The sequence below is a fragment of the Cuculus canorus genome, chromosome 4, assembly GCF_017976375.1.
Source record: "Cuculus canorus isolate bCucCan1 chromosome 4, bCucCan1.pri, whole genome shotgun sequence".
Lineage (NCBI taxonomy): Eukaryota > Metazoa > Chordata > Aves > Cuculiformes > Cuculidae > Cuculus > Cuculus canorus.
The window spans coordinates 10468077-10481707 of NC_071404.1; the positions used below are offsets into that span (position 1 = coordinate 10468077).

At 37.2% G+C, this 13631-nt stretch overlaps 1 protein-coding gene across 6 annotated transcripts in view; it reads right to left on the reverse strand.

Annotated features, from left to right (window-relative positions):
• The window catches only part of ZFYVE28 (zinc finger FYVE-type containing 28), a 154711-nt gene that overhangs the window by 74795 nt on the left and 66285 nt on the right, over nt 1–13631 (reverse strand). For 5 of the 6 annotated variants that reach the window (XM_054066094.1, XM_054066093.1, XM_054066092.1 and 2 more), the window contains exon 2: nt 5349–5489. The exons of the other annotated variant lie outside the window; for it this stretch is intronic. In XM_054066094.1, the coding sequence (XP_053922069.1) occupies nt 5349–5489 (141 nt within the window). The remainder of the gene's footprint in view (nt 1–5348; nt 5490–13631) is intronic. 6 annotated transcript variants of the gene reach the window in all.

The window sequence follows — 13631 nt, forward strand, 5'->3', positions numbered from 1 at the left end:
CTGGAATAGGCTGCCCAGACAAATCATGGATGCCTCATCGCTGGAGGTGTTCAAAACCAGGTTGGATGGGGCTCTGAACAAACTGATCCACTTGGGAACTGTCCCTTCCTGGCAAGGGGGTTGGAACTGGATGATCTTTAAGGTCCCTTCCAACTCAAACCATTCTATGATTCTATTATTTTAGTTTCCTGCTCTGACAAAGGAGATTCCCCAGTTAGGCTCCCAGCCGCATTTTACCTTCTTACGGTCTTTTTACTTACTGCTTCCCACAGCCCATTTTTCCACAATCCGGAGGAAGCCCTTTCAGCCTGTAGATTCAAACCACTCTGTAACACCTTTAAAATAGGGGGAAAGCTTTGTTTTCTTTCACATGTGAACCTTAATTCATCTTATACTGACACTTTCAGTTGCTAAACTAAGCTGGAAGAAATATGGAGAGAAGTCTGGGTAAAACACAGCATTTCTTTTTTTTTTTTTTATAACGTTCACCATGTATTTTATATTGCTACAGAAACTGAGACAGACAAGTGATAACAACACAACACTGAAATATGCTCCAGTTTTTTCTAAGGAATCTGATTCCTCAGCAACATCACCTTATACTGTGAGAGAGGTTCAGATTCATAAGCATCTGCTGCTCACCCACTTATAAGGAGGAGTGACCTATGCATGAATCAGCCTGCTAAAGGCTGCATTTTAAAGCCTAACGTTATAGCAAACTGAAACTGCTAATAGCCGGCTTGAAAATGCTGGACTGCCAATTGCAGTAATTCAAGAGGTGCTTTCCAAGCAGGCAAAGAGCAGCAAAAGAGTGAAGAGCCAGTATAATATGCTACCAGTCAACACAGTGTCAATCACTCCTACCAGTGTGCCAGAAACACTCATGTTTCACATTATTATAAATTCCCCATTTTACTCTTCTGCGGTACAGCGCAAGGCAAAACGAAGCCAGGCAAGTTTGTGGTTTGATTCAGGTCAGTGCCTTGACAGGGGCAAATTCCTTCTGAGTGTACTTTAGCAGTTCAAATTACACATTGCTGAGACACAATCTGCAGTTCGAGGAACAATTCTGATAAAACCATGCTGGGAACTGATTCATATGCTATTCTGAGACTTTGCTACTGTTTGCAGAGAAATAATTCTCAGTATACTGGAACAGCGAGTAGGTACTATAGTCCTGAAAACACTCACAATATAATGTACTTAAAAATAGGTTTGTTCAGTGTTTAGCAATAAAGTCCTAACAAAATCTCTGGGTTAGAAACAAAGGAAGTTCTTTCTACTCTTTACTCTTAAACACCACCAATAAAGATCTGTAATATGTAACATTAATTCCCAATTCCACCAATAACACCCAATTCCATTTAAATGGCTAAGAAATGGTTTTAAACCAGTTTATCAACTTAAGATATTAATCAGTGTGGAAATAGCAATGATCAAGGCAAGTGAATTCAGAGAATGATTGCAAATGCATGACTGTTCAATTAAAAAAATACACAAAATACCATTACTTCTTATGAAATTCAATACCGTGTGATGTTTGGAGCAACACAAAAAAAGGACACCATATTATAACTGTAGTGTAAAACTATTTCAGTGATTTTTTTATGTTACGGGGAAAAAATCTCAGACAGACTAGCACTGTATATTACTCAAGATTAATACATGCAAACGTTAATTAAGTACTTTCCTTCTATTACCAATCAAGTCCAGCAAACCAAAGTATGACCGTTACCTACTCTTTTCTTCATTTAAGAAAAAGTTACATAGCTTTTCATTATTCACCTCTGCACACTTAAGTTATTGTTAATTTCACCAGAGGAAGAAGTGGTTTATTCTGTAAGACAGGTATTAACCACACAATAAATGCAAGATACTGTATTAATAGACATGTTTTTATAATATTCTACTATTGACATGCAAACACCAGAGCAAAACGAGGGATGTAACTTTTCTAATAGGCTACTAAAACTGGAAAGAACTGTTCTATCACATTACTGTGAAAATGAAAAGTGAAGTTTTGAACACCATTACCATGATTCCTACTCCATATACATCCTCCTCAGCATCACACTATACAGTCAACTCGAAGCATTTGAAATCGAAGATATAAGAGCATCAGTTTGAAAACTTATTGCTTTTGAAAAGTTATTTGACTGTAAGAAGTGTAATTGAAATAGTACTAACGTAAAACAGTATAAGGCAACATTCAGAGTTGCAGTTCTTGAAGACTCAAGTTCTCTGCATATTCAGAGGAACACCACAACGCACAACACCTTCAATCTTTTGAAGTGTTTTTCACTTCAAGTCCTTTTGTGTCACCTGAATCTGTTCACACACTAGAATGAACTTGGAGCTCTTTTTACGAGAGTAAAAAAAGTTGAAAACAGACAAAGATATAAAACTTAGCTCTGCATTTATAGTTAAGATCCAACAGGACATAACCTCTTATTAGAGAGAATCACTATTTATAAGACTTGTTGGCCTTTGAGAAAAATCACACTAATTTCAAAATATTTCCCTCCTCTAGTTAATATAACAACATAAAACTTCGAACCACCACCTGTTAGTCAAGCAAACACTATCAGTAAATCATCTGAAAATAAGCAACTCAGGAACAAATAATTAATTTTGAAACCAGACAAAAAGGCAAGAGAGACAGACAAAAGGTCAAGAGATTTTAGAAATCTTTGTCCCTAGAAAACACGAAAATCTGACAGAATGACCATGCCTCTAACCTTTATGGAGAGAAAAATTGGGAACAATCTGGAAACATTAATAATGCAAGGAAAATCAAGGACAAAATGGAACAAAATATTATGCAAAGATTGGGAGTCTGGTTAACTACATTCTGTGGTCACAAGTTCCTTTTCAAAACCATTGCTTGAAAAGTCAGAAAGAGCATATTTCTTAAAAAAAAAAAAATTCGGTTTCAGAATTGTGTGGTGTTAAAGCCGTAACAGAGGTATTGCGCAACTTAGCTGCTCTCCTGCCTACACACGCACACCCTTCCCTCACAGCGACTGCAACCCCATGGCTGGGTGTTGGTTCTCCATCTCCCTCAACCTCCACTGTACTGTAGGCTAAAACTGTTTTCCCTTCTTAACATGCAATAATTTGATCACAAAATAGCGACGTTCTGAAGCTGTACTAAAATACTACTCCTTCTCTTTATTGGCATTTACATGGAAAATTCTTAAAAGGAAAAACCAAAACCACTGCTTTTACACAAAGCACTACAAAAAACCGTAAATCCTAATTAGCAGAGCTATTTCTGACATGGCATTTAACGATGACCTGACCCATTCTATTTGAAAATTAGTAATTACAAAAATAGCTACATGAAAAAATAAAACCATCCCCTTTTCTGTCAGCTCTAGCAACAGATTGTTTTGTAACAGCAATCTGTTTGACAAATGTAACGAAGAAATTTCCAGGCATCAGAAGGTATTAAGAGTCACAAGGTGGTGAGTCACGGTATAACAACCCAAGCAAACTGACCATTTCTTGCTTTCCTATAGGTGAAATATTCAGAGAAGCTACTTCTTGAACAGATCCTTGGGTCTGCCTATACTATAAGAAACAAATCAGAAAGCCTGTACACCTGCAGAGAAACAGGGAATAAATTGTCACCTCCAGGGATAAAATGACAAACAAGATTGTCTTGCACCATGATATTGCCCATCATTATTATCAGAAAACCTTTCCTATAAAATACAGTTTGGAAAGAATTTGCCTAGAAGTCTGTATAATGTCCATTACTGGAGGTTTAGAAGAATAAGTTGGATACATATTTGTGAATAGCTGATCCATCACACAGAAGACTGAAGTCAATGACCTTTCAGGTTAACTCTTAGCCTTATTTTTTTCTGTCCAAATAGCTGAATTTTGGCGTTGACTAAACTCAGTATCCAGTTTGGTAAACCCTTAAACTCCACGTTTTTCCCTAGTGACAATACAGTAGGAAACTGAAGATATTCAAAGTATTGTTTTGGTCATAACAATACATTGACTGCCAAGTCTTTCTTCATAAATGCTCTTTAAAAAAACACACAGTTTTAAAATATAGTTTTCTTGCAAGTAAGCACATAGTAGCTGATTTTTTCTGTTCAGCAGACTCAGCCAATTTAATGTGAACATTTGCTACGATGATCAGAGCACTGTTCTTCAAATTCATCTTAATTTCATTAGTGGTAAAATGTTTCCATATAATGAGGTACATTTTACTATTAGTACCAGTAGGAAATTCTAGCAAGGGGTGAATCAAAATACATTCTTCACACTTGACTGCCATTTTTAACTTGGTGGAGATGTAAATGAATCTTTATTATTACAGTATTTCCACTTAATTCTCCTGACTTGACAGCGTTTACTTTTCATACAGAAATCCTCCTCCAGCTGAGCATAGTGTATTCTGGACTTGAGCCCCCTTTGGTTTTCAAGGTTTTTCCTTGTATGTGAATAGAAGAAAAAGTACCAAAGCATTTGTGCAAGTACGAACTGTATCACAAAAGTAGTTTCTACCTCTAAAAATATGAATTTTATTATTGAAAAACTTGGTGTATAATGACACACAGCATGACAGGGAAAGTTATACTTTCTCAATTGTTTTCCTATTTCTGAATTGCTTTTCTTCATAAATCAAATCACAAACCCATCCAAGTTATAGAGCTAGACTTGACTGAATTGGTCTTTGCAGTGTCTGATTCCTTTCAAGTTTTGCGTGAAGTAGAACCATAGTTTCACTAAATAACTCTCAGGAACATTTTTTTTTTTTTTTAAATTAAGTTATACAACAGGAACTTAGAGACAGATTCATACTTTTGAAATAATTTATAGATAAAACCCCTCTTTTGCTTAGTTCCTTAGTAGTTCCTCTCATCTTCAAGACTATTCACATGAAGAAGATAATATTCTTTCCAAAAATCAGCAAAGCTACCAGCTGTCGTCACACAGTTCACTTACTAATGCAAATCTATCAGACTCAGAATGTTTGAAAGCTGAGTATCTACAAAAGGCACAGCTACTTTATACTGCCTTAAATTTTGAAATATTTTTCATGCTCTAGTAAGCTCTGGATGCTTATTTTACATAAAGAAAATATAATTTAATATATATTCTTGTTTAAGAGAAAGCATCAACACAGTCATAAATGAGATGTAATAGATTTAATGTACAAATAGTGTTTTCAAAAGCATACCCTTTACACTAAGAAAAGGCATGTACCTACAAATGACTCATTTTAAAGGGATTTAACAATAAAAAGTCATTAATGCAAGAAGTAACAATGTAATATATTCAATGTACACAAAACCATCAACGAAATCAGAAAAATGCAGTTTGATTACCTGACAAGAGCGAAATTGGTTGACCAGCAGCGTACATCTCTGTGGGTCTTTTCGTCCATCTAAACTGTCCAGTTCAGCTGCTACTTGATTCAGTTCCTCATCAGCATAGTAGAACTGAGCAAGAAGCTGCGGGTCTGTTCTCTGCATTGAAGACAGAGATATATACATAATACTAAATTATTTTTGAAAATAAAAAAAAAAAGAACTTCATCTATTTATATTTATTGCACTATCGTGCTTTGTTTGTTTTTTTGTTTTTTTTTTTACATTTAAGCTAGATAAGTAGTGTGCTGCCACAGAAAGAATGGTCTTGAGACACTTACGCGCACTTACAAATTTCTTCTAGGATGAAGAAAAAAACCCTCATGTAACAAACTTGGGGGATTATTCAGCTACTGTTATCTCCAAAACCATCCCAGCCTTCTCACTCCTTGTGGCATAATTATCTAGAGGAGTACGTAACTGAATCACAGGTCTTGTTTAATAAATAAAAGTACACTCCAGTTCTAGGTAAAACAAGACAAAGTTGCTTTCCAAGTTAAAGAAACAACTTCCTCCCAAATCCACCAAGCAATGTGATAACCTATCAGGCACTGCGGGAACCCCAGCAGCACGAGGAACAGTGCTAGCTGGTCAGAATCATCACTTTGAAGATCACAAAAATCAAGTCACAGAAGGGTGTAAGTACTAAATATACGAGATAGATCACCAGGGCCAAAGAGATGTAAAGACTTCGCAAAGCAAACAACATGATTAAACAAAGCATTAAAGGAGAGAAAACTCCTCCGCAAGTCTTCCAAGAGGGAAACAGAATTATCACAATGGACTTTTGGCCACGTTGAAACAAAACAGCAATTATAATAGAATAGAAGAATAAAGGAATGCATCATCAAAAAGTCCCGAGAAATAGTAATAATAAAAGTTTCCCCCATAAAGCGTTTCTATTTTCTTTAATATGAACAATTGGAAATTCTGATCCTTATGATCCCATACGTTGGAACAGGTCCAGAGGAGGCTACAAAGATGATCAGAGGGCTGGAGCACCTCCCATATGAGGACAGGCTGAGAGAGTTGGGGTTGTTCAGCCTGAAAAAGAGAGGGCTCCGAGGTGACCTTATAGTGACCTTCCACTACCTGAAGGGGCTACAGGAAAGCTGGAGAGGGACTGTTCACAAAGGTTTGTTGTGATAAGACTAGGGCCAATGGGTATAAATGGGAGAGGGGCAGATTTAGGCTTGACGTAAGGAAGAATTTCTTCACCATTAGGGCGGTGAGGCACTGGCCCAGGTTGCCCAGGGAGGCTGTGGGTGCCCCTTCCCTGGAGGTGTTCAAGGCCAGGTTGCATGGGGCAGTGGGCAGCCTGATCTGGTGGGAGATGTCCCTGCTCATGGCAGGGGGTTGGAACTGGATGACCTTTAAGGTCTCTCCCAACCCAAACTATTCTATGGTTCTATGAGAAGTTTTATCAAAATATTGGAAAAATAACAGAAATCAATGTGGGTAGGGGAGGAAGTAAGAATTTTGGTTGTTAAAAGAGAGTGGAGATACAAGTGGGAGGGAGGGAGGGAGTAGCTTTTTGTAGGTGCCAGCAACTTAATGAAAGTTTCATGGGCTCAGATAAGCACAATCGCATCTTATTCCAAAGAAGTAGTCAGTAGAACATACACAAGATTTGTGGCAGATGTGTATAAAATGAAATCGGGTTTAATCACAGTGTAAGTAACACTAAGACTATACTAACCCTAGACTGGGAATTAGACTTAGATGAAAGAAACACCTGATACTACAGGAAACAAACAGCTGCAAAGTATCTGATATTGATTCTTAATGCACTGAAGAATGAAAAGCAAAAATATTTTTAGAAGGGCCAGGTTATGCATACAACCAGTAAAAATAAAGACCAAGTTGCATGGTGGCAAATTAGAGACACTGGGAAAAAAATTAACGTAGGGAAGAACTTCCAGGTAAATAAAAATGTTATGTTAAAAGAAAATATTGTTATTATAAGGCAAAAAAAAAAAATCAAAAGTATTGAAATTACAAAGAAGCATCATACTTTAAATGACAACCAATGAAGATGTACAAGATCAGTACTTAAGAGCAAAACATGTACCAGCAGAAGCAAGTGTAATACCATGAAGAAATTAGTCAGTAGTGAAACAGATGACAACATCACTTTAAAAGATAACATCACCAGATGCCACAAATGGCAAAAGACAAAATCACTGAAAATATAATGAGGAAGTATACATTGCAAACCGTAGCATTATCTATCTGAAATATAAAACATTTCCACTACTGTAAAAGGATAAAATACCAAAGTTCTAAAGGAGTGGGCATATGGATGTAGTGGTATCAGAAGTGCTGCCATTAGCAAAGCATAGGTTTAAAGCACTAATAGAGATGATAAAGGCATATGAGAGAGCTGAATCTCATGCTTCACGTAGACCCAGTCCTGCAGCACCGTGTCAGGAGACACAAGTTGCTTGTGATCACACAAAAAGATTAATAGCAAACCTCTGCCAATAGCAACACAGGTTCGGAAGCAGTGAGAGCACAATAAATGCTCATCAGCAATACTTGAAAAAAGTTGTTATTTTTTGCTTCACACTTAAAGAAAAAAAAATCAACAGAAGGTATTACAACATATTGTTAAATTCCCTGTTTTGCTCTCAACGGGATACATATCCTGCAGAAAAATCCTTTCAGGCATTCACAGTACAACAGGAATAAAACCTGCACAGCTGTTTAGTCCTTGAAAAGGAACAACAGAGTATTAACACCTTTTGAAAAGAACGGTATACATCCTCCACACTTGACAGGATCAAGGCATTAACTGCTGCAGTATTTCATTGCCGTAAGACTTGAGGAAAAAGATTTAGTCTTATAAGTGATGTTATAGACTGCCCTAGCGTTACGTGCTGGATTGCTTCTCTGGCATCAATTAATGAGACAACAGCCCTTCCTGAAAACAGAGGCACTGACTCCTGTTCCTACATGCCTTACTTGTGCATGAACATAGTGAATTTAAGGCTTAAAGTAACATCAAAAATTTACAATCACGAATAATGTCTTTACTATAGCCTTGATACAAAGGTGCCCAGGGAGAAGGATAAAGCTTGCAGTATATGATCAGGGAAACAAACAACATTCAGAAAGGGAGAATAATAAGAGGAAAAGTCTATAACTGAACTACTACTAAATTTAATTTCGTTTAGTTCTAAATTTCTGTATTGATAAAGTAAGGCTTAGTAAAGTATTTTTTTCAGCATTTCCTCTACTCAGTTATTTTTATTATTTCAGATTTTTGCATTTTCCTTCAGCATTTATCTGCATCCATTAAAACTTTCCAGACAAAGTTGTTAACCAAAGATGCAAGAGTTCATGTCTGGAATTGTGACAAAGCATGACTACTGATTTATAAGCATCTAAATTCCACTGCAGAAGCAAAATAAGGCAATTTATTAAGGCTGGTCTCAAGCAAAACGAGTAAGGCTGAGACATTGAGCTCCCAAATGGGTGATCTTTTAAATTGGAGGAACAAAAGTTTTAATCAAGTTCTCTTGACTGTGTTATTTTTGGTGTGGATTAGTAGTGTGATCTTTGATTAACTGTGTCTACCATAATGGTCCCTGGCAAGCCAAAGCTGTATGAAACTAAATCTCTTAGCAAGGAGCTGTTCAAGACAAATAACCACAATTTTCTAAATTCAATTTTTCCAACTGCTAACAGAAAATAGTATCATGTTCAATGCCAGCTTTTGCTTTCGGTTTACACAAAATATGGTTCAAATAATTCCATCCAAATTACTTATTCTTTGGCAGAATAAGAATTAGTAATTCCTATGCTCAGCTGCTCAAATGAATAGAAAGACTTAATTTGAAAGCACCTAACCAAGAACCTACCACTTACCCTGGTAGTTTGTTTCAGGAATTAATCACATTTACCAAATTAAAGCACCTAATCCCTTGGTTTTATTTGCTGGACTTCATCTTCCAGATACTGCTCATTTTGCCTGTTTCCACTAAAGCACTGAGTGCTTTTTTTACTTCTACTTGCCTATCTCTATATCTGCAGAATGCAGTAACCCCTTTAACCATAGTTTGACTGTAAGTTACACAGAGGATTCTGGGATTTGGGGTAGGACTTTTGGTTGGTTGGGTTTTTGGGGGAGTGTATGGTGGGGAAATTTTTTGTGTGCAGTAGAGTTATTGTGCTAAGTCTGTTATCATCCCAGGGCCCTCCTGGCACGTGAGCTATCCAGGTAGGAGTCTCATTCTGTAAGTCGGTGCTGGATTCCTTCTGTCTAACACTTCTTAATACTTCACATCTAGGATTCAGTCCACAAAATGGTCCAGGTTATCCAGCTATACTGCCAACATAATTTACCATTCCACTGAAGCACATCACCCACAGACTGGAAATCATCACTTCATATGTGGGTCATCACTTATTATCCCAATTTATATGATGTACATTGACTATCACTCCAGTCAGTACAAAACCAGGAATCAGCACACCATCTATTATCTCTTCTTTAAAAACCAAAAATATTTAGCCATATCATGTAATACTGCATAGACTCACATACTAGAATCATTTGGTTGGAAAAGACCTTTAAGATCATCAAGTTAAACTGCATCATTCGTCTTTTTTATTAAAGATCACACACTGATTATTTCTTGTAATGATTTTTTAGTTTTAATAAGTACCATACTGATTAGATCAGCGATCAAAATCAGAAAATGACTGCTTGCCATCCACCAGGTCAGTACAAAACAGTCCACGTGAAAAGTTTTATTAACTATTGAACTGGTTAGTCTTGTTTTTTGCCTATTTAGTCCTACCAATGAGTAGTCACAAAGATTATGTTAGTTGAGCTTGTTGCATGGTGAATTCTGATTTGATTTTTCAATCGTGATTTATAATGCACTACAAGAGAATGCTAGAAGGAAAACATCTTAGAGACACCTGCTAGCTACAGGTTATTAGACAAATAATAGGTCTATAAGATTACTTATTGCATGTTACCAGATGGAAAGATGCTATTCTCATATCTTGTAAACAAGCTGGTCTATCAGAACCAGAAGCTGTCACTAAAAAAAAAAAGTGTCAGCTAACTGGGAAATGAAGGCATTCTAGCACAGACTTATCAAGGACAGAAGCCGATAGCTAGAATGAAAACTGATACTGCAACAAGAAGCCAAGACGCTGATAGGTCCAGCTCAACACATTCAGTAATTCTGGAATTTAAGAATCACCTTGAAAATCCCATTTCGAAAAGTAAGGGTTCTTCCTTTTTCCTCTTTTTGAAACAAAATCGCAAGTGTCTTGTGTGATTTTTAAGGACAGCTCTAAAGTACCAGTACTGCTTCTTATCCAACTCACATACAAAGTATGTGTCATCTTCTAAACATACGTAACACCAGCCCATAACTTGAGCACTAAAGGGAACATTTCCCCCAGGTTTCCATGTTCATTTGTAGGAGGTAATGATGTTGTTCAGGCCTTTTCCTCTACTGACATCGCAACAGGAATGGAGCCCCACCACTACCACAAAAAGAGATAGAAGATATCATCATCCCAAATGAGCCAAAGAATAGACTGAATCAAGGGAACCATACAGATCAGCAAGATCCCAGCTAGTGATATAATTATCTTCCGATACCTGTCAATTATCCTCTTGAAAATAATATTTTTCATCGAGCTTCTGATCTAAGGGCTTCAGAACAACAGCTAACCCCCAGCCTTGCTTAAAATAAGATACCTGGACCCAAGATGAAAGGCTCCAGACCTCCTACGTTCATTGGCACTTTTCCAGCACTAAGCATTTACATCTCTCCCACATACTCAGAACCCTGACTTGATCTTTATGGAAAGAAACTACAGAAAAGCATTAATTATATGCATTTTGCTAATGGTAAATTCAGATTGCTTTTTTACAAGAGAACAAAGTAAACAGTGTATTTTTACACAAGTACATGTACTTTATTGCACTTTGCAAAAACCGTATCCACAAACAAACCTCAGACAATATTGGGTGACAGTCTATGTGCGATAGTTTCCATTGCTGCAAGTGCCCCATGACACTACTCTTTACCTCACCACGAAACTTCACAAACATCAGCTGCCTGTTCAACAATTTCTGTTTTGATACAACTGATGCTACAACTCAAATGGCCAAAGCGAAGGGTTTCAGAGAAATGCCATGGCATTCACATCATTGGAACTGTTTTTCATTTATACAGCTTCCTCGTTTCCCCCTTTGGTAAGGGCAAATGTGGTATAAATGTCCCTGTTACTGAGGGCCCAGTTGTTCTCTGTCTAATTCTGTTGTCTGTTGTATTTTCAGGGAAAGGAAAGGAGCACATTGTTCCTCCTTGTCTGGACATGTGACAATCTCAAACTTCTCATTCGCTGAAATAAATGCTGGCATTACCAGACAGTGCCAAATACAAACAATTACTGCGTAGCACAGAAATCAGAAAAGGGACTTCAAAAATGAAAGCACATTCCCTTCGAGGAGGGAATTGGTAAAAGCTAGAGGTTAAGAAATTGCTCCTACTCAGCAGCACAGAGAAAAAAACACCTAACATTTTGGAAAACGACTCATGTATGAAATGACATCGTGTTCTGTGCACCACAAGGCAGAATCAGATTCCAAGCATTTTAAATATAGCCAGTGGCAAGGCAAGATAGCATTTTTAAAGCTTACAACTGATGCTGCATGTTAAGCCATTTAAACTTAACTAAGACTCACATAACTATCAGAAGGAAGAAGAGTTTTGTTCAGAAGTAAAAGGATTTAGGTTAAAAGTTCCAAGTCTATTCATTGTCAGCGTGAAAAATAATGTACTCAAAGTAACAGGAGCTTAACCAATTGAAAACTGACTGCAGTAGTCACATTTGCACTGGTAGGCTTATCTGGCAGATGACAAGTTTCAAAGATTTAAGGTATTTCTTCAGAAAAGAATACCAGCAAGTTGTTACAATAGTTCATTTTTCATTTCCCACATAAGCAAATGTACTCATGTCCTTTCTTTAGACAGGTCTTTTGAATTTTTCTTCCATTTCCAAAAGCTAATTAATGACAATAGGAAACAACCATTTTCTTTTAGGCAGGTGAGACAAAATTTCTATTATTTAAATGCAAATGTCATGATTTTTAGTAGCAAAAATATTTCTTCACATTAAATGCAAGAGGAACTCTGCTACATCAAGTGCATAGTTGTTGGGAGCTTTGTTGTTTGGTTTTATTTTATTTTTTTAATTTTAATCTACTGACTACCTGAAGTGCTATTTCTTAAGGAAAAGGGGGAAAAAAATCCCTCAATATTTGTATTTTGTAGATCATAATGAAGTCTTAAACTGGTGCTGCACATGCATAAAAAGAAAAAGGACTCCAAGATTAATACAACGACTGGCAATTCGCAATGATGATTTGTAAAAAACAAGCACTGTGAGAAAAGCTACAGCCTGGTTAAAGCTTTGCCAGCTGCTCAGTGTTTATCCACAGAATATCATTACACAAGCAAGACAGACAGGCAAACAGGTTGTTAACACAATAAAATGCTATCAGCACCTTAGGCAGAAAAATGAGTGAGATAATGATTTATCAGACAACAAAAATCAGGCGGATGAGTTTTCGCACTATTAGCCCACTCTCCCCACACACATTTAAGTGTTTTGTTTCCTCTACAGAATGGAATAAAACCAACCCCTCCAAAAAGGAAAACCCGACCGTGGGTACACTGGACTGGAGCAGCAAATCCTTTAGACTGCCATGCAGCTGGTTTTCACTCGTGATGGATTACCTCACTGTAAAGAGTTTGTATTTTTAAGTGTTCGTAATACTAATCTAGAAAAGCACACGCTCAAATCCATATTTTCTGGGGGAAGTACATAAGCATATGCTGAACACATTATTTAAGCTTTCAGGCATATACCCTACTGAATTTGAGTGCCCTGCAGCTGATCTGCAGCTTCGATTTCTAGGAAAGAAAACAGACTTCTGCAAAAGAAAAGGGTTTTGCCGTGGGGAAGTAAATATGCTAAGCATGCATGAGAAACAACGGAGCAGTCACTTCTTCCAAGTGAAGAGAGGGTAGCTTGCAATGCTACCTCCTCCTCCTCCGGCCTATGGCAGGCTATTTTTAATTAGCAAGAAATTAATTTTCCCCAAGTTGAATCTGTTTTGCCCATGACAGTAACCGGTGAGTGATCCCCCTGTCTTTATCTTGACCCACAAGCTTTTTCACCCTATCTTTTTCCCCCTGGCCTGCT